Below are 19,011 nucleotides of genomic sequence, written 5' to 3' on the forward strand. Positions count from 1 at the left end.
GCAGGTTAAAAGGGATGTGGCGAAAGCCAAGGAAAAGGCATATGAGGAACTGTATAAGAGGTTGGACACTAAGGAAGGAGAAAAGGATTTATACCGATTGGCCAAGCAGAGGGACCGAGCTGGGAAGGATGTACTGCAAGTTAGAGCAATAAAGGATGGAGAGGGAAATGTGTTGACTAGTGAGGAGAGTGTGTTGAGAAGATGGAGGGAGTATTTTGAGCAGCTGATGAATGAGGAAAATCAGAGAGAGAGAAGGTTGGAGGATGTGGAGTTAGTGAAGCAGGATGTAGATAGGATTAGTAAGGAGGAAGTGAGAGCAGCGATTAAGAGGATGAAGAATGGAAAGTCGGTTGGACCAGATGACATACTGGTAGAAGCGTGGAGATGTTTAGGAGAGATGGCAGTGGAGTTTTTAACCAGATTGTTTAACAGGATTCTGGAAGGGGAGAGGATGCCTGAGGAATGGAGAAGGAGTGTGCTGGTACCGATCTTTAAGCATAAGGGAGATGTGCAGACCTGCAGTAACTACAGGGGAATTAAGTTGATCAGTCACACCATGAAGTTATGGGAAAGAGTAGTGGAAGCCAGGCTGAGAGAAGAGGTGACCATCTGTGAGCAACAGTATGGTTTCATGCCGAGGAAGAGCACCACAGATGCCTTATTTGCTTTAAGGATGTTGATGGAGAAGTATAGAGAAGGACAGAAGGAGCTGCATTGTGTATTTGTGGATTTAGAGAAAGCGTACGACAGGGTGCCGAGAGAGGAGTTGTGGTATTGTATGAGGAAGTCAGGTGTGTCAGAGAAGTATGTGAGGGTGGTGCAGGACATGTATGAGGACAGTGTGACGGCAGTAAAGTGTGCAGTAGGTACGACAGACTGGTTCAGGGTGAAGGTTGGACTGCATCAAGGATCGGCCCTGAGCCCTTTCCTGTTTGCAGTGGTGATGGACAGGTTGACGGACGAGGTCAGACAGGAGTCTCCCTGGACTATGATGTTTGCAGATGATATTGTGATTTGTGGTGAGAGTAGAGAGCAGGTTGAGAAGAGCCTGGAGAGGTGGAGATATGCGCTGGAGAGAAGGGGAATGAAAGTCAGTAGGTGTAAGACAGAGTACATGTGTGTGAATGAGAGGGAGGGCAGTGGAGTGATGCGGTTGCAGGGAGAAGAGGTGGAGAAGGTGGAGGAGTTCAGGTACCTGGGGTCAACAGTGCAAAGTAATGGAGAGTGTGTTAGGGAAGTAAAGAAAAGAGTGCAGGCAGGGTGGAGTGGGTGGAGAAGAGTGACAGGAGTGATTTGTGATAGAAGAGTATCTGCAAGAATGAAAGGGAAAGTTTATAGGACTGTGGTGAGACCTGCGATGTTGTATGGATTAGAGACAGTGGCATTGAGTAAAAGACAGGAGGTGGAGCTGGAGGTAGCAGAGCTGAAGATGTTGAGGTTTTCGTTGGGAGTGACGAGGATGGACAAGATTAGAAATGAGTTTATTAGAGGGACAGCACATGTAGGATGTTTTGGTGACAAGGTGAGGGAGGCGAGATTGAGATGGTTTGGACATGTGCAGAGAAGGGACATGAATTATATTGGTGGAAAAATGCTGAAGATGGAGCCACCAGGTAGGAGGAAAAGAGGAAGGCCAAGGAGGAGGTTCATGGATGTGGTGAGGGAAGACATGCAGGTAGTTGGTGTAAAAGAGGCAGATATAGAGGACAGGGTGGTATGGAGACGGATGATCCGCTGTGGCGACCCCTAATGGGAGCAGCCGAAAGAAGAAGAAGAAGATATATATATAGCTGAAAAACTCAGGTGTTCCAATACTTAATATACAGCAATATATACTCCAAATATAATTTACTTATAATAATAAGGTACAATGCCAAAAGGATAGGTTAAATAAACTTATTCTATTTTAAAGTCACATCCAAATACATCATAGACAATCGTGTGCCTCCAAATGTTTGATAACATTTTGGGGAAGGATGGAAAAATCAGTTCTCCCAATACTTTTGTCTATATATTGTAAGCCTTAAACCTAATTGTTTTTTGTTTACTTTGGGTTGTATGAATCCTGAAATTTCTCCTGAAAGTGACTCCCTGGTAAGAACTTAATAATTACTACAGATATTTGGTTTTATGCTTTTAGAATTAATAAATGAAATGGAAGAAGAACGCTCCAGGAATTGTTCGATTTCAAAGCAGGTTTTGAGTCGAGTAATGGATTTACTGCTGAAAGAACACAAACACGACTGAATTTCTTATGAGCTCCACCACAGTCTCTGATCTTGAAAATGATAAATTCACTAATAAGATTTGTGAGAAAAGCCAGCTCTGTTCGTACTGTAGCGGGTGGAGGAGAGAGGACAGGAAACAAGTGACCAGAGAGAGAGAGAGAGAGAGAGAGAGAGAGAGAGAGAGAGAGAGAGAGAGAGAGAGAGAGAGAGAGAGAGAGAGAGAGAGAGAGAGAGAGAGAGAGAGAGAGAGAGAGAGAGAGAGAGAGAGAGAGAGAGAGACAGAGACAGAACATTGTGTGTGTGTGAGTGGTGGATGTGTGGTTTAGATTCTGATGCCTCAAGGGAACAGATTGGAGTATGTGCACTGGGGGGGATTTAGGGGCAGTAAATTAAGTTCATGTTTGCATGGGTCTGTGTGAGTGTATAAGTTAAAGACGCCAGTGTGTGTGCGTGTGTGTGTGCCTGACAGGTGTTTTGTTTTTTTGCTCATCTGGACTTTGTGTTCCAATTTAGGGTAAGAAGTCTTATTTATCTGAAGCCCCTTCACGTGGACGTTTTGGTCCTCCAGCTCCTCGTGACATCAGGTACGATCTCTTTGTCTTTTCAGGTTTTTCTGTTTTATTGTTGAGACTGGTAGTGAGTAGTGTGTGAGTCTATGGTAATTACTTTGTGTTATGAAAAAGGACAGAAATGTAGGTACAGTTAGAGGAAAAGATGTAGAAGAGGGAATCAGATATGTTTCCATAGATTCAGGGTTAGTTTTCTTTTCTTAATGCAAAGAAGTAGCTTTGTGTGTGTGTGTGTGTGTGTGTGTGTGTGTGTGTGTGTGTGTGTGTGTGTGTGTGTGTGTGTGTGTGTGTGTGTGTGTGTGTGTGTGTTTAGAAAACAGAGGGAAATCACAGGATTAGGATAATAAAATAGTTTAAAACTGTTGCATCAATCCCTCTGTGTGTGTGGGTGTGTGTGTCTGTGGGTCTGTGTGTGTGTAAGAGAGAGAGAGAGAGAGAGAGAGAGAGAGAGAGAGAGAGAGAGAGAGAAAGAGAGAGAAAGAGAGAGAGAGAGAGAGAGAGAGAGAGAGAGAGAGAGAGAGAGAGAGAGAGAGAGAGAGAGAGAGAGAGAGAGAGAGAGAGAGAAATGAAATATGTGGAGTCAGTGTAATGCAGTCTCTTGCTTGTGATATCTCTTAAGTGAATTGACCAGATGTGTGTGTGTGTGTGTGTGTGTGTGTGTGTGTGTGTGTGTGTGTGTGTGTGTGTGTGTGTGTGTGTTTCTGTGTGTGTGGTGTCTAGGAAACAGAAGGAAACTACAAGATTATGACAGTTAAAATAATTTAATTCTGTTGCATCAATTCCCGTATGCGTGTGTGTGTGTGTGTGTGTGTGTGTGTGTGTGTGTGTGTGTGTGTGTGTGTGTGTGTGTGTGTGTGTGTGTGTGAGTGTGAAGGTAGAAGGAAATCACAACATTAAGACAGTAGAACAATTTACACCTGTTGCATCAATTTCAGTGTGTGTGTGTGTGTGTGTGTGTGTGTGTGTGTGTGTGTGTGTGTGTGTGTGTGTGTGTTTGAGGCACACAATGAATTGTAAAAAATTTACGTGACCTCATTACTCATTACAAAATGTCACTATATTTTGTGTGTTTTTTCAAGATGCATCAAAAGTATTGGCACCCTTTACACACTGAGCCTGTGGGTTCACTGCATTATATAATGATTCAGTGACCATATAGTTTCAGAACAAGAAGTTCTATGTTGTCTCTGTGTTTGTGTACTTTCCTGCCTGGTTCCTCCCCGTTTCCTCTTGCCTCCAAAAACATACTTGTTCTATTCCTCCCAGTGGATTTTCTTTGCTAAACTGGCCCTATTTTTTGTGTGCGTGTTTGGGAAATGAAATGTGTGGCGTCAAAGTAACAATATAAAACAGTTTAAACCCATTGGTTTGATATCCCTCAAGTGAATTCTCCAGGCGTTAGTATCCATGTGTGTGTGTGTGTGTGTGTGTGTGTGTGTGTGTGTGTGTGTGTGTGTGTGTGTGTGTGTGTGTGTCTAGGTAACAAAAGAACAAAGATATTTGTGCTGTTGTGATCTCAGGAGTAAGACAGTAAAATAGTTCAAGACCGCTGACGTCAATTCATTTTCTTTCGGAAACATATAAAAAATGGCCACAAAATTTAAGATATGTTTGCAAAAAAGTACTTGCAAGAGATCTTGATTTTTTTTTTTACTATAACTTCTGCATATGATTACTCAATAGCAAGGGAGAGGTTTTTTTCTTTCAAATATGAGCACGATTGCAAACGTCATATTGATTTTATACAAAGATTAAATAAACAATAAATTAATATTAAATGGCTTAAAATGTAGTAAAGATTTTCATCTAGAAAATCCAAACAAATCCATAGCAGAATTGTTGCGTTTTTCACACACTTAGTGACTGTTCATTAAAACCAATGTTCATCATACATTATAATTATAACTATAAAAATACTTCTATCTTCTTATTGTTTTATTGAAAGTTTACAGAATTCAATATATTCAATGTATTGGGTATTTGAAAGTTTTATGTATTTTTTAATTGTAAATGTTTGCCATATTTTGCTTGCATAAAAATGTGCAAAGCCTTGGTCTTGTCTTGGTCTGAACCTCCCAGAGCCTTGGTCTTGTCTTGGTCTAAAACCCCTAAAGTCTTGGTCTTATCTTGGTATTAACCCCTCAAAGTCTTGGTCTTGTCATAGTTTGAGCCCATTAAAGTCTTGATCTTGTCTTGGTCTTAATACACTCCGTTCTTGGTCTTGACATTGTCTTGGAAAATAGCATATTAAAATATTATTATAATTATTATTATTATTATTATTATTATTATTATTATTATTATTATTATTGTTGTTGTTGTTTTTGTTGTTGTTGTTGTTGTTGTTGTTGTTGATGTTGTTGTAACTTTAACAAATAAGATTATAAATCATACAGTTTAGTTTTTGCCTATTTCTTCTTACACTGTTGACTTTAATTTAACCGTGTCCCTGTATTGGTGTTTAATGGATTTAGAATAGTAAGAGTGGAGTAATAGTTGTTTTTTTTCTGCCCTGATTGTCATCACAGTTCCATTAATGCTTGCTGAAGGTTAGGTAGAGCATTTTGTAGGTAGGATTTTCTTTTCCAAACATTACTGTTCTTAATCGTTCATTTTAATCACCTGCACTGTGTGATTGAAAATCTAATGTGTGGAGTTTAAATGAAAACAGTGTGCACATGGGAACAATTCCTGGCAAATTTCCGTCTGTTCTTGACTTTTTTATTAGGTTTATTTTGTTATGGCTGTTTGTTATGAGTTTCATAGTCATTTAGGTGCATGTAACTTTATATCAATTCCCTGACTCAGACCATCTGTCTCAAACTTTCTCTTTTTCACATCACGATGGGGACTGTGCAGCATTTTTCCCAAGCTTCTGCTCACTTAAAATAAACAACAACAGAAACAAGCTGAACAGAATTTTAAACTAACAAATGTAAAGTATAAGTTGCATTTGCAGGCATCAATTTGGTTGCTGTGTAGTGGCAGGCATCTCTCTCTCTCTCTCTCTCTCTCTCTCTCTCTCTCTCTCTTTCTGTCTCTGCTTTATTGGCATGACACATATTAACCTTCAAATTTGCAAAGTTTATAAAATAGCAAATAATTACAGAGTTTAAAAAGAAATGAAAATGAATTAAAATAAATGTACATCCATCCATCAATGCAGTTTGTATGTGTGTGTGTGTGTGTGGGGGGGGGGGTCATTATTTAGGGGTTTCCAAGTTCTAGGTTTTAGTTAATATTCCTATATATGGAAACAGAGAAACAGGATTCCAAAAGGATACTGTTCTAAAATTTACATATTTAACAGACAGGAGTTTCGAATTCAAATAGTCTGGTGATTTGTACGGTGCTTTCTGATCATTTAGTGCACTTTACAGCTTTACTATAGCATCATTTTTTTTTTATTATACACGAAATATAGAAACGTTTATGGACACCTGAGCTCAAGATTTGTGTGTGCTTTTTGAACATCTCTTTCCACCCTTTCCACATTTATTCCACATGTGCAGATACAATAACCTTAGAAGATGTTCCACTAGATTTTTGTGGAGATTTGTTCTCATTCAGACAGAAGGGTGTGAGTAAAGTCAGGTAGTGATCTAGGTAAGGTGAGAAGGTCTGGGGTGCAGTCAGTGTTCACATTTATCCCAAAGGTGTTCAGTAGGGTTGAAATCAAGCTCTAAAGCAGGAGATCTTCTATTCTGGCGATTGTACACCATATCTTCATGGAGCTCACTTTATGTCAGATTTTAAAATGGTTAGAAATCAATGTTGTAAAAGAAAGGTGGAGTTTGGCATCATATTATGGTTAAAGATATTATGTGGAGTATACACTCTATGGGCAAAAGTGTTGGAACACCTGAAAATTCCAGCTATATGTGATTATTCCCAAATCTGTTACTACAAAGTTGAAGGCACACAATTGTATTAAATGTTTTTGGATGCTGTAGCATAAAATGTTCCCTTGACTTGAACTAGGAGACCAAACCTGTTCCAGCATGACAAAGCCTATGTTCACAAAGCCAGATCCATTAAGATGTGCTTTAAATTGGTTGAAGTGGAAGTTCTCCTGCTTTAGAGCTTCAACCCTATTAAGCACTTTTGGAATTAGTTGGAACGCTGACTGCACCCCAGGCCTCCTCACCTCACCTACATCACTACCTGGGTTTACTAACACTGATGTGGCTCAATGAGTTCAAATCTCCACAAGCACACTCCAAAATCTGGTGGAACATCTTCCCAGAATAGTGGAGGTTATTATAACAGCAAATGGTAACTAAATGTGGAATGGGATGTTAACAAAGCCCATTGATTTATATAGTAGCAATAGCAATAGCAATATTGTGGAAATTCTGATAGAACCATGATTTGTAAACTATTTTTGCTCCGTGGATAAGTTTAGTAAGCATAGCCCCACTAAATGCATGACAGAGTGTGTGTGTGTGTGTGTGTGTGTGTGTGTGTGTGTGTGTGTGTGTGTGTGTGTGTGTGTGTGTGTGTGTGTGTGTGTGTGTGTGTGTGTGTGTAGTGTTTTGTCGCTCACACTGCTCTCTTGGTAGACCTTTTGTTCAAGACCTTGTTTCATTTTTGGCTCTTCAAGAGGGAGTGAGTAAGTGGGGGAGTGATAGAGGACAGATGTTTTTAGATGGCTAACAGGGAGCGTGGCTTGTTTGTTAGTGCATCAAGAGCAGTCATGTTACACTGTACAAGCTGGTTTGGGGTTTTTAATGGACAGATGAGACAGTAAGTAAAATTCTAAGTGTATGTTAGAAACTGTTGTCTATTGAATGGCTTAAGAATGACCCGAAAAAGTTTTGGAACATGGATTTATTTTAGAATGAGATTCATAACTTTGGTTTTCTGCATTACCCATAATGGCATTTAACTACCTGTTAACAGTGATACAGAGGGTTTAACAATTGGTTTAGGTCTATGTAAAGAGAGTGATGCAGGAGAGCTTCAGTCCATTGGTCAGAATTCAAGCTCTCTCATCTTCTTAGATCAGCTTTCAAACTTTCATGGTAATTCCACTAACTAGCCAAACCATAAGTACGTCGTATAGCTGTGGTGCATTCTTGGATTTTAAGTCTAGCGACTTTTTCACAGATATACAATACCAAGCACTGTATAATAACCAAAATCCACAAATATTCCTATATTAATCTATGTAATGTGTTCCAGAGTCGAGTTTTGCTTCACACTATATCGCATATAGCACGTATTGTGTAACTTTCAATCCTCAAATAAACACTCAAAAAACTTTCTACATATTCTGTTTCTCATTCATCATTGGACAGGCTCTGGCATGGAGGAGTTGGTGTTGAATCTGTAATGACCTCAGATGTTGAGCTAATTAATGATTTGTTTAGGAGCACATGGTTCCAGAACTCCAGCTGATTGTAAAAAGGACATTATTCATAATGACATACTCCGGTGCTTATGATATTTCTCACTCTCCGGTGTTTGTAATGTTTTCATTATTTAAATACACACTCTTGTTGTCACCCAAATGATGATGGTTCCCCTTTTGAGTCTGGTTCGTTTCAAGGTCTCTCCCTCATCTATGAGGTAGTATCATAAAGTTTCAAGTCTAGTTCTGTTTGCAAGAAAGTACTTTATATATTGTTTCTTTGGTATTATTTAATAGTTTATTTATCTACATTTACACACTATCACCTTCATAATAGACCTATTGCACAGCAATACAGCATTCCCAGCGTTCCTGCCACTTATGGAATGTGTCCTGAAAGTCTTCTTTTCAAAGCGTGTCAAGCCCCTTCTGCGATTCAAGCTGGATCTCTGCAATGTTGTTAAAACTGCAATCTTTGAGTTGGATCTCCGTCTTCTCGGAAGAGGTTGAAGTCAGCAGGAGCCAAATCCGGTGAGTGGGGTGGCTGCTGAAGTGAGATCATGTGTTCTGTTCTCCAATGATCATCATGCACAAGTTGCTGAATGGTTTCGACATTTTCGGGGGTTGAGCTCATTGATAGTCTTCCTGATCTCTTGTCATTTTCTATTGATGATCTTCTGCTCTTGAAAAAATGTGAAGAACTTGCGTGCCACTCATAAAACCTTGAACGACTCGTTGCAACATCGCCGTATTTCAAACGTATGTCAAATTACTCTGTTACAGATTTGCCAAGTTTAACACAGAATTTCACATTTGCTCTTTGTTCTAACTTGCTTCCCAGCAAGATCTGGTCTTTAAATCGCAGATGTTGTAACACACATTTTCAGAAAAGCACCAGTAGTCTCGAAACTTTTTGATACCACCTGGTAAGTTTTTCCTTGCCCCAGTTGCTCTATAATTCTCACATCCTGTAAGTCCCTTGTGTAAACTCCTATAAAAATAAACTTGAATTGAATTGAATTGAATTGAATTGAATTGAATTGAATATAACTTTTTGTGTGTTCATCCTGGCTAAGTGTTCAACATAAGAATGCGTTCTTAAAATGCACATACGTTTTAAACAGAGCTCAGGCCGAGTGTGTCTGCCATTACAGTGTGACTCAATAGTGGATAATTGTTTTTATAGCGGCCACGGTTCTGCTGATGTGGTGCATTTTCAGCCCAGCCCCTCAGCTCAGCGGGAGACTGAGGATTAAATGACTCATTAACTTGATCGCGGAGCACTTTCGAGTGCCTGGCGCCGCTCTCTGCCAGATGGTGTTAACAACCGCTGCTTTTAAGAGGAGGACAGATAGTTTGGTCACTGTTTAAAGCTGGACCAAATGCACCTTCTCAGCAGGGAATTTGCCATTGTCCTCCAGGGCGTTGTGTGGCGTGAAAGGCAGGCGTTATAGTTTTACTGATCTCATAAGGTCTTTTAAAAAATGCTGCAGGATGGTAGATGGGCTGATTGCTTTGAGTTCAGAGCAATCCTGCTAAACCTTGTTGTACCTTCTTAAACAGTTCTAAAGATATCTGTAAATATAGCGTAGAACACACAACGGAAAAATAGCAGGTGATAAGCAGTGATTGAGTGTGCTTGGTGGGAAAAGCCAACTAGTTATTTAAAGGTTTGGTTATCTATGAAGAAATTCCTTGAAAGGTGACTCATGAAGCCGAACACCTCTGCACCTGGGGCTGTTTTTATTTTTGGAGTTTCGGGTGCTTTTGGTGAACCTCTAGGTTCCTCAGCTGCTTTTATCCAAAATAAAACTCTCATCAATCTGTCACCTCACCTACATCAGCACTTGACTTTACTAACACCTTTATGGTTGAATGAGCACAAATCTTGAAAATCTAGTAGAATATGTTCACAGAAGAATGGAGGTTATTCTAACAGCAAATTGGTTCCTAATGAAGAATGGGATGTTCAAGAAGCACATACTAATCTTTTCGTTAGGTATCCACAATCTTTTGCCCATATAGTGTATATGGTATTTAGTGAGTTTATATGTTTGGCTTTTTATACTGATTATTGGGGAATCAGTTTGTAATGTCAGTAGAAATTCAGTTGTCAGTATCCCAATGTGGAGTGCGCCAGGGTCCCTACCAGTTATTAAACTTGTTTACATAATACACTTATCCATGACATATGGATCTGACTGAGACACAATGACTGGCAAGTCACCCAGGTCTTGCAAAACAAGCCCAAGTCATTACCCCTTCACCACAGTGCTTGGTAGTTGGTATGAGGGGGTTAATGATGGTATGCTGTATTTCTTTTTTTTGTTGTTTTTTTTTTTGTTTTTTTAACAAAAAGTGTTGCATATTGTTGCAATCTATTTATTTAGATTTTGTCTTTGGGACAATTTCCATAGTTAAAAGTGTGATACCTGTAATATTAAATTTAGTTATTATTATTATTATTATAATCATCATCATCATCATTAATATTATTATCTGCTCTCTAGAAAAGTCAGAAACCACATTTTTCTTTTGTTGTTATTTTTTTATGAAGTATATTTTGGCAGAAAATATGAAAACATGTTGAAATAATATATCTGACAGACCCCAGGGTATGTCTGTGCCATACATCGTGTACACTTGCTGTATGAAACTGAATGTTTTCCACATTAATAAGTATGTACAGGTCTGCTCCATCTGCAGGGACTCTTTGGTGAGTGCAGGACTTGTGCAGGAAAGGGTGTTATTTCATTGCTCTGTTATCCTTGGCACCCTAACATTCCCCTCCTGCAACAAACACCACATCTGTAACCAATCAAGCGGTTTCTGTTACACCGGGAGGCCTTAGCTGTGAAACCGGAGGAAAGCTACAGGCGCATGTGACACACGTGTGAAACTGCTCTCGGGTTTAAAATAAAAATATTATACTGCCTAAAATGAGACGTATTACTGTTGCAATTAAAATGGATCACCGGGTCCTGAAATGTGACCAGTAACAGCAGCTTGATCTGTAGCTGGAATGGATATGGACTGACACCGGTATGCAGGGTGGAGAGGGAAAAATGTAGCGGAGATTAACATTAATATTACTAATAATATTGTGTTTTTGAAATTAGGGCTGAAGGTACAGTGTGGAGTGAGTTTCAGGTTCTCTGTAAAGCTGCTCAAGGGTGCACTCTTGTGTTGTTTATTAGTAGCACAAAGCACACAGGCTCTCAGTCTCCTTACTGCTGTATTCCTTTATACCTTTAACGAAATAACCAAAAATGCGTACTATTATTATTAGTAGTAGTAGTAGTAGTAATAGTAGTAATTTTATTATTATTATTATTATTATTATTATTATTATTATTATTATTATTATTATTATTATTATTATTATTAATAATAATAATAATAATAATAATAAAAATACTAATACTTTTGTAGTACTAGCAGTAGAAATATGTGTATTTAGTGTATGATTATTGAATATAGTAATGTTATTACTAGTAGTATTAATAGTAGTAGTAATGGTATTACTAGTAGTAGTACTAGTAGTAGTAATGTTATTACTAGTAGTAGTACTAGTAGTAGTAATGGTATTACTATTGGGTAGTGGTAAGTGCTCTTGCTTGTATTATTATTATTGCTGGTAGTAGTATCAGTAGCAGTAATATTATTAAAAATTGTATTGTTATTTTTAGTATTAGTAGTGGTATTCATTATATTATTATTGTAGTATTGGAAGTAGTAGTAATATAAGTATTTATTGCATTATTATTATAGGTAGTATCAATAGTAGTAGTATAAATAGAAATAATACAGTAGTAGTTATATACTACTGTAGCAATATTGTTATTCATTATTATTATTATTATATTATATTAATATTATGTAATAATTGTATTATTATCATTATTGGTATTCATTGGTATACTAATACTAATTGTATTACGATTCATTTGAAGTAGTGGTTCTGATTGCATTATTATTATTATTTATTATTATTTTTATTATTATTAGCATTATTATTAGCATTATTATTATAGGTAGTTTTTCCTTGTCACAGTCGCCCCAGGGTGTTCATCACGGATAAATACACGTCACTCACTTCAATTCTTAAGTTCTGTAAAGCTGCTTTGAGTTAATGTCCATTGTGAAAAGCGCTACAGATATAAACTTGAACTTAAAACTTGAATTTGAAATAGTAGTAGAGAAATAATTGTAGCAATAGAAATAGTAATATTAGTAGTAATAATAATAGTATTATATAGTAATAGTAGATGTAGTATTACAATATCTTTCAAAAAAAATCTATCATTTCTTTATAACCACCAAATTAGATTCATTGTGCTTTATGTGCTTTATGTTGAAGTTTAAGGAACTGTATTGGAACAATAAAATCAGAGAGTCAAAATCATTTTCCCTTTTATTGGTGTGGTGATAATGGTGCAGGAAAGCGCTAACACTTCACTCCAAAATCTCCTCTAGTTTCAACTGAGTCAGTATAAAGGCCATAGCGTATGATTAACATCAAAAATGAACAACAGAATCGATTTTAAAGGGCACTTGCCTAATACTCACAAATCTGAGTGATTTAATTAAAACCTAAATTACAATCATCGAGAAAAGGGCAAGGCCACAATAAACACCATGTTTAGTCCAATTAACGCTTATGTGAGAAATGTTACACATTTTTTACACATTTTTGCATAATGTCTTTTAACGAGACATCTTTAAAACAGAGCTGCAGGCTGACTCTCCATGGTAAACATGTTGGATTTTCTCACAAGTTTCCACAGTCCAGACCCCTGGTGACCTGTTGGTTTAGGTGTGCACTGATTAGAAGCTCACACGCTGAGGCCCAGCTTCCACAAATGAGGAAATGTCTGAAATGTGCCACACATCTCTTTTTTTACATGTCTTTCTTCTCTCTCTTGTTCTGTTTCTGTCCTCTACCAGTCACCTGAACCTCTAAACATTTCATGGCGTCGTTATCCGAGAATGTTTGTAGCATGCTGTACTTCATTAGAGTGGCTCATAACATCATAATTAAACTGTCGTCTTTTTCCCAGTGGCTGCATCCATGGACGACTTCTTCCATAAACTGTGTACAACTTTACTGCTGCCTCTTACTACCTGGAAATGGGAGAAGCTGTGAAAGGCCAAACACAAGTTCCTTGATGGCCCATTTATCATGATTTCAAAGGCTATTCTGTCCATTAAGCTTTTGATGGTGTCTTGTTTTGCAAAAAATATATAAACTCTGGTTTTAATGAGAATACGTAGCCTTAAAGGTTTTTCCCTCTAGGCCTTTCGGGGCTAACTTTTACAACCCATGACTGTCGTAACAATTGTTCTCCTTTTTTAAGGATCATGATTGACGTTTTTGTTGTTTTGTTTTTTTACAGGAGACGAGGAGGCCTGGGAACTGTGGTGAAAAAAGTGAATAGCAAGACACAACCCATGGACCCCATGGTTTCCAAACATATGCTCTTATAACCTTCAAATCCATAAAACAGAAATGGAGAACCAAACAACGAAATCTAGCGAGGCTTTGCCACTAAAGTGCAACATGACCGGGAGCCATAGTTTCATATTCACCTTCGTACCAGTCGTGTATGCTAGCAACTTCGTAATTGGGATGGTGGGTAACAGCCTGGTGGTGGCTGTGATCTACCGCTACATGAAGCTAAAGACTGTGGCTAATGTTTTTGTGCTCAATTTGGCCATATCGGATCTCACCTTCCTCGTTACCCTGCCTATGTGGGCTACGTTTACTGCCTTGGGCTACCACTGGCCGTTCGGAAGTTTCCTGTGTAAGGCCAGTGCAGGGTTGGCTATCTTCAACCTCTACACCAGTATATTCTTTCTTACAGCGCTCAGTGTAGATCGATACATAGCCATCGTTCACCCGATGGGTTCACGCCGGCGGCGTACGCTGCTCTACGCCCGAATTACCTGTGTACTAGTGTGGGTATTCGCCTTTGTTCTGAGCATGCCTACTGCTCTCAGCAGGGACATCTACAGGGTCACTGATCATCCCTCGACACTCTGTGGAATCTTGCAGAGCAACAAGCAAATGAATCTTTTGGTGTCCCTTAGCATTCTTAAGAGCGTATTAGGCTTCTTTGTGCCCTTTCTGATCATCATCACTTGTGACTGCCTGATTGGTTGCGCCCTTATGAAAGCAAAAGGACTGCTGAGAAAGAGTGCACGTTCCCAGGAAGACGAGGTTCTGCGCATGCTCGTTGCTGCCGTCCTGGCCTTCTTCTTATGCTGGGCTCCTCATCAACTCTTTCACTTCATGGAGCTGCTGGCAATGCTCGGAGTGGTGAAGGACTGCCATGTTCTGGATGTCATTGACACAGCCATGCCCTTCAGCATATGCCTGGCGTACTTTAACAGTTGTGTCAACCCCATTCTGTACGGCTTTGTGGGCCACAACTTTCGCAAGAACCTACTGAGGCTGCTGCACTGTGAGTCAAGACGTGTTGTGAGAAACTCCAGTATCAGCACCAAGATGACTGCTCTGTCCACCAGAGCTTCTCAAGTGCTACGCCTGTCTAACAAGAAAGACTCAGAGTATAACGCTAACAAAGTGGAAGAGCCATAGAACAAGACAAAAAACAATCAGACCACAGAGAGGGTCATCTTTCTTGTTTCATCTCACTTGCATTTGAAGGACTGTTGAGTTCCAAAGACCATCAAACTGCAGTATTAAGGCATATTTAATCATAGAAGCTAAAAATAGTGTTACTGATCCATTTCAGTGTAAGTGTAGGTTGTTCCCATATTGCTTCAATGACACTTAATCAGGCACACGCTTTGGGGAATGAATGAAAGTCTTTATTGAACGTTAATAGTATTACACTGAGGGCCAGATGTACTGCGTTGTTGGTGCTTGATTTCATGTGTTTATGTTTTGCAACAAAACTTTGCTACTTATAAATAAAACTATCCGTCTAAACACACTATGAAAGACCAGGCACACTAGCATCTACACAGTCCTTTCCCACATATGCATTAATGCAAAAAGATCACGATAAATGGGAGAGAGTCCAATGTAGGCCAGTTTTGTGTTTGATTTTTCTCCCCTTAATCCAGGACAATGCATGTTGCTCTAAACTTTGTACCCAGGGTTGCCAGCTGCATGATTTCAAAGCAAATCTCAATCGGTATAAATTAATAGGACATTTAGGAATATATAGGACCTTGGTGGAGAAAATGTGTAAGAAAAACTATGCTTTAATATTGATTGTCTATTAGGATCCATCTGGCAATATTGGTCATTGCACCTAAGATCAGTTCAAGAAAACTCCAAAACATTTATTTAGAGCTTTTATGAGATCTTCATCTTTCTGAATGTCATCCACACTGTAGGAAGAAATAAGGAGTGCAGTATAACTGCACACTTATTTATTCATTTAAATGACTTAATTTTGTATTTCCAATATGATGAGAATTAATTTTAAGTGTCGCTTTTTCAGATTTGAACTCCTGACCAACCCCAATCCAGTCAAAGTCAGTTTAACATGTCAGCTCAAGGAACAGATAACAGTGATATTGTTGAAATTGGTCAAATATAAAAGCTAAAATTATCTAAATTATCCTCTAAAACAAAAACTGTCCTGCATTTCAGTTGATCATTTTCTATTTTTAATGCAAGGTCATGCACACACACTGCCAGTCTATCAGTGTTGGCACTAATCAGCATTGGCTAACCTGTTGAAAGAATCAATGTTTGCAACATCCAAAGATTATTTCACTTTCTAGCTATTGAAATAAGGATTCATCTAATGCAAAGGTTTACAGCTCACAGGCTTAAAAAGTAGGGACCACTGTTGAAAATTAATTATGCATAATTTTTTAAAAACAATGAATCTGATGAATTTCCTGGAGTTCCCCAATTTCTTTTAGATTCTTTGGAGACTTACTCAAACCTATTTAAAAATCTATTTTAGGATTTTTAAATATCACATATGTAACCTATTTATAGTCAGTTTGTACTAATGGATGTGTTCTTAAAGGTTGTTTAAGCTCTATGCTCTTTGGAGTCATTTATTAACTTGTTGACTCCAGCCAATGGAGTTTATACATCCTTTTTTGCTAGCTAGCTAATTCTCCCTTATCTCATTTCCCATGTTCATGTATAATAAATTACGCTATAATCACCACCTATTATAGAGACCTGTGCATAATTTTACTGAACATTTTACAATGAGTCCGTTTCTCCATAACGGCAAATTAGCAAGTAAAGAAATTCAAATATATCAAGTATTTCCTAATTTTACAGTTAAATAACATCAAATCTAAGATTACTAAAGCAGTTTAATAGTCTTTGAATTTGGAATTGTTTTGAACAAAATCATGCTTCTAATTCTCTCATTTTTCTCATAGGTAATGTTCATATCATTCATAATCTCATACTAAGAAATCAATACTCAGAAGATTTTACTTATGTAGATATGTACATCTTGGAACGGCAGCTCGGTTGTCCTCTTGTCCATCAAAGTAATATCATGTGGTGATGCTGCATGTTATGTTTTAGTTTTTACGCAGTGAAGATAATGACGTCTATACCTTATCACTAGGACGTTAAAACAACCAAAGCGTCTGGCAGTAGTGTTTTTCATCCCTTAAGTTTATAACTCACACAGTTGAATCACTTTTTGATGCAAAGTGCTAGCTTCATAGCTAAGACTTCAGACTTCTTTTTAAAAGGGTTTTAAGAGATCTTGTTGTTCCTTGAGAAAAGCTGTTCAGTTGTAAAAATTAGATCATTTTATGTCACTCTGTATAAGAATGTCAGCCAAATGCTGCAAATGTAATGAATATACCAAACTGTCAAACATTTCTCACGTTTATGTGTGAGATTCATTCAGCCACAAGTGTATTAGTACAGTTAGAAACTAATGTAGTGTGAGGTGAGGAGGCCTGGGGTGCAGTCAGTGTTCCAATTTATTCCAAAGATGTTCAATATGGTTGAGGTCTATAACTGGAATCTTCCACTACATCCCATGTAAATTTCATAGAGCTGGTTTTGTGCACAGGGGCATTGTCATGCTGGTAAAGGGTGAGGGTCTCCTAGTTCAACCCTATAGAGTTATAGTCCTATGGTCAAGTGTCTACAAACCTTTTCTCGATGTACTGCAGTACAATGTTTTACACAATTTTAATAGACATTATAACACACTGTAACATTTCCAACAGAGCTCGAGGTAGTTCACTAGCTTGCATGAATACCTGTGTTAAAGATGTGACGTTTTGATTTTAACAGCTTTCACTCCACGTAACTTAGCAAACATAAAAGATTAATTAATACCCAATTGAAAATTAATCAAACAGAATTGTACATTTATTATTATATATGTACAGTATATAATCAATCAATTAAGGATTGTGCAAGATTTTTTTTATTTTTCTCACAGCAACGATTTAAAATACTCCATTTATGTTTGTAAAGTAAAAATAACATTTGAAACTGTAAACTTCTCTTTGTGCCCCTTCACCCCCCCCTTAAAAAGAAAAAGAAAAAATGAGTTTTTGACTAATTATTAGGCAAACGATATGCACTTTCCACAAAGTAGAAAATGAAATGAAAAATTAAAAAGAATTGATAATGACAAAAATAGAAGCCCATTGAAATGTGTATATACATATAAAATATATAATAATAAAATTCTAAAAATAATAAAAAAATATTAATGTACACAGGTCACACAAAAATAAGAAATATATCTATAGAGCTCTTAAAAGAGCTCACAATAAATAGACAAATAAATAAATAAATAAATAAATAAATAAATAAATAAATAAATAAATAACTTTTCTCTTAGCATATAATGTGCATGAAACTGTACAGTTCTTCTGTCTCTAAATGAAATATTTTCCAATCTGAATTATTAGCTGCTAATAATCATGGTGTTTGACTTGTATATAGATGCATAAATAAATAAAAGAGAAAAGATTCGCAGGAATTTCAAGACTACACACATGCACATACACCTGCACACACACACACACACACACACACACACACACACACACACACACACACACACACACACACACAAAATCTAATTTGTAAAATATTTAGAAATAAATGAACAGTTAATATATTCACCTCGACATTCTCTTTACAACTTCTCGTTGCTCTTTTATCTTTCTAATGCTAGTTAAATTGTGATGTGGTATAGAGATTGTAAATAAAGTTCTGTGGTACAACTGATTGTTGAATTAGATGTTAAATATTTATCTTACATGTAAATAGTCTGATATTTCTATTTGTACTTGTATCTGAAGTATGCTGTCTTAGAAACGTGTAAGTTCTTATATCTCTGTTTCAAACATTTAACTAATTAAATTGATGATGAATGTGCTTGATGTCATTGGTGACTTTTTGTAAATAATATATTTGTCACACCATTTGAAACTATGTTGAATATTCACATGTTGAATATTCTTTTTTTTTCACAACCATACACAGTACCATGTACAGTGAGATTCTGAGAATTTGTGACATTAAAATGGTGTAAAAATTCAATTTATAGAATAAAAATGTACATAAACCGGACATCAGCTTCTAGTCTCTAGTCCTGCATAAACATAGAAGTTCCAGAAATATAATATACATTTGTCATTTGTTTGTGTATAATACTGTATGCAATATGTGCAAAATCAGGCTGCTGATATTCTTTTGGCAATAGTGTTTCTCAACCACAAGCAAAGATCTATTAGGTCAAAATTTTGGATGGAGTTTTCTGAAATTGGAAACGACTCTCTGCTGCTGAGGATGGTTCCACATGAACAGTGTAAAGATCCTTGTAGTTACTGTGAAGGGTTAAACTCAATGAACCTGCGGATGGATTTATAC

General features: G+C 37.4%; 1 protein-coding gene across 3 annotated transcripts; it reads left to right on the forward strand.

Moving 5' to 3' along the window:
* The first annotated feature begins 2,479 nt into the window (after positions 1 to 2,479).
* agtr1b (angiotensin II receptor, type 1b) lies at positions 2,480 to 16,491 on the forward strand. 3 transcript variants are annotated; one of them, XR_014534604.1, is made up of 3 exons: positions 2,480 to 2,812; positions 13,547 to 15,366; positions 15,473 to 16,491. XR_014534604.1 is itself a non-coding variant. In XM_083548067.1 (2 exons), the coding sequence occupies exon 2, from the start codon at positions 13,660 to 13,662 to the stop codon at positions 14,749 to 14,751; it is 1,092 nt and encodes a 363-aa protein (XP_083404193.1). In that variant the 5' UTR covers positions 2,480 to 2,812; positions 13,547 to 13,659; the 3' UTR covers positions 14,752 to 16,491. The 3 variants fall into 3 exon arrangements, 2 of the variants coding, with proteins under 2 accessions (XP_083404193.1, XP_083404194.1); XM_083548067.1 differs by having other exon boundaries at positions 13,547 to 16,491; XM_083548068.1 differs by lacking the exon at positions 2,480 to 2,812 and adding an exon at positions 7,337 to 7,543 and having other exon boundaries at positions 13,547 to 16,491.
* The last annotated feature ends 2,520 nt before the right edge of the window (positions 16,492 to 19,011 follow it).

This window comes from Silurus aristotelis (assembly GCF_946808225.1).
Source record: "Silurus aristotelis genome assembly, chromosome: 1".
NCBI classification, from domain to species: domain Eukaryota; kingdom Metazoa; phylum Chordata; class Actinopteri; order Siluriformes; family Siluridae; genus Silurus; species Silurus aristotelis.

Excerpts from the sequence above, each read along its gene's own strand:
- agtr1b (XM_083548067.1), top strand. The coding sequence starts at position 13,660 with ATGGAGAACCAAACAACGAAATCTAGCGAGGCTTTGCCACTAAAGTGC.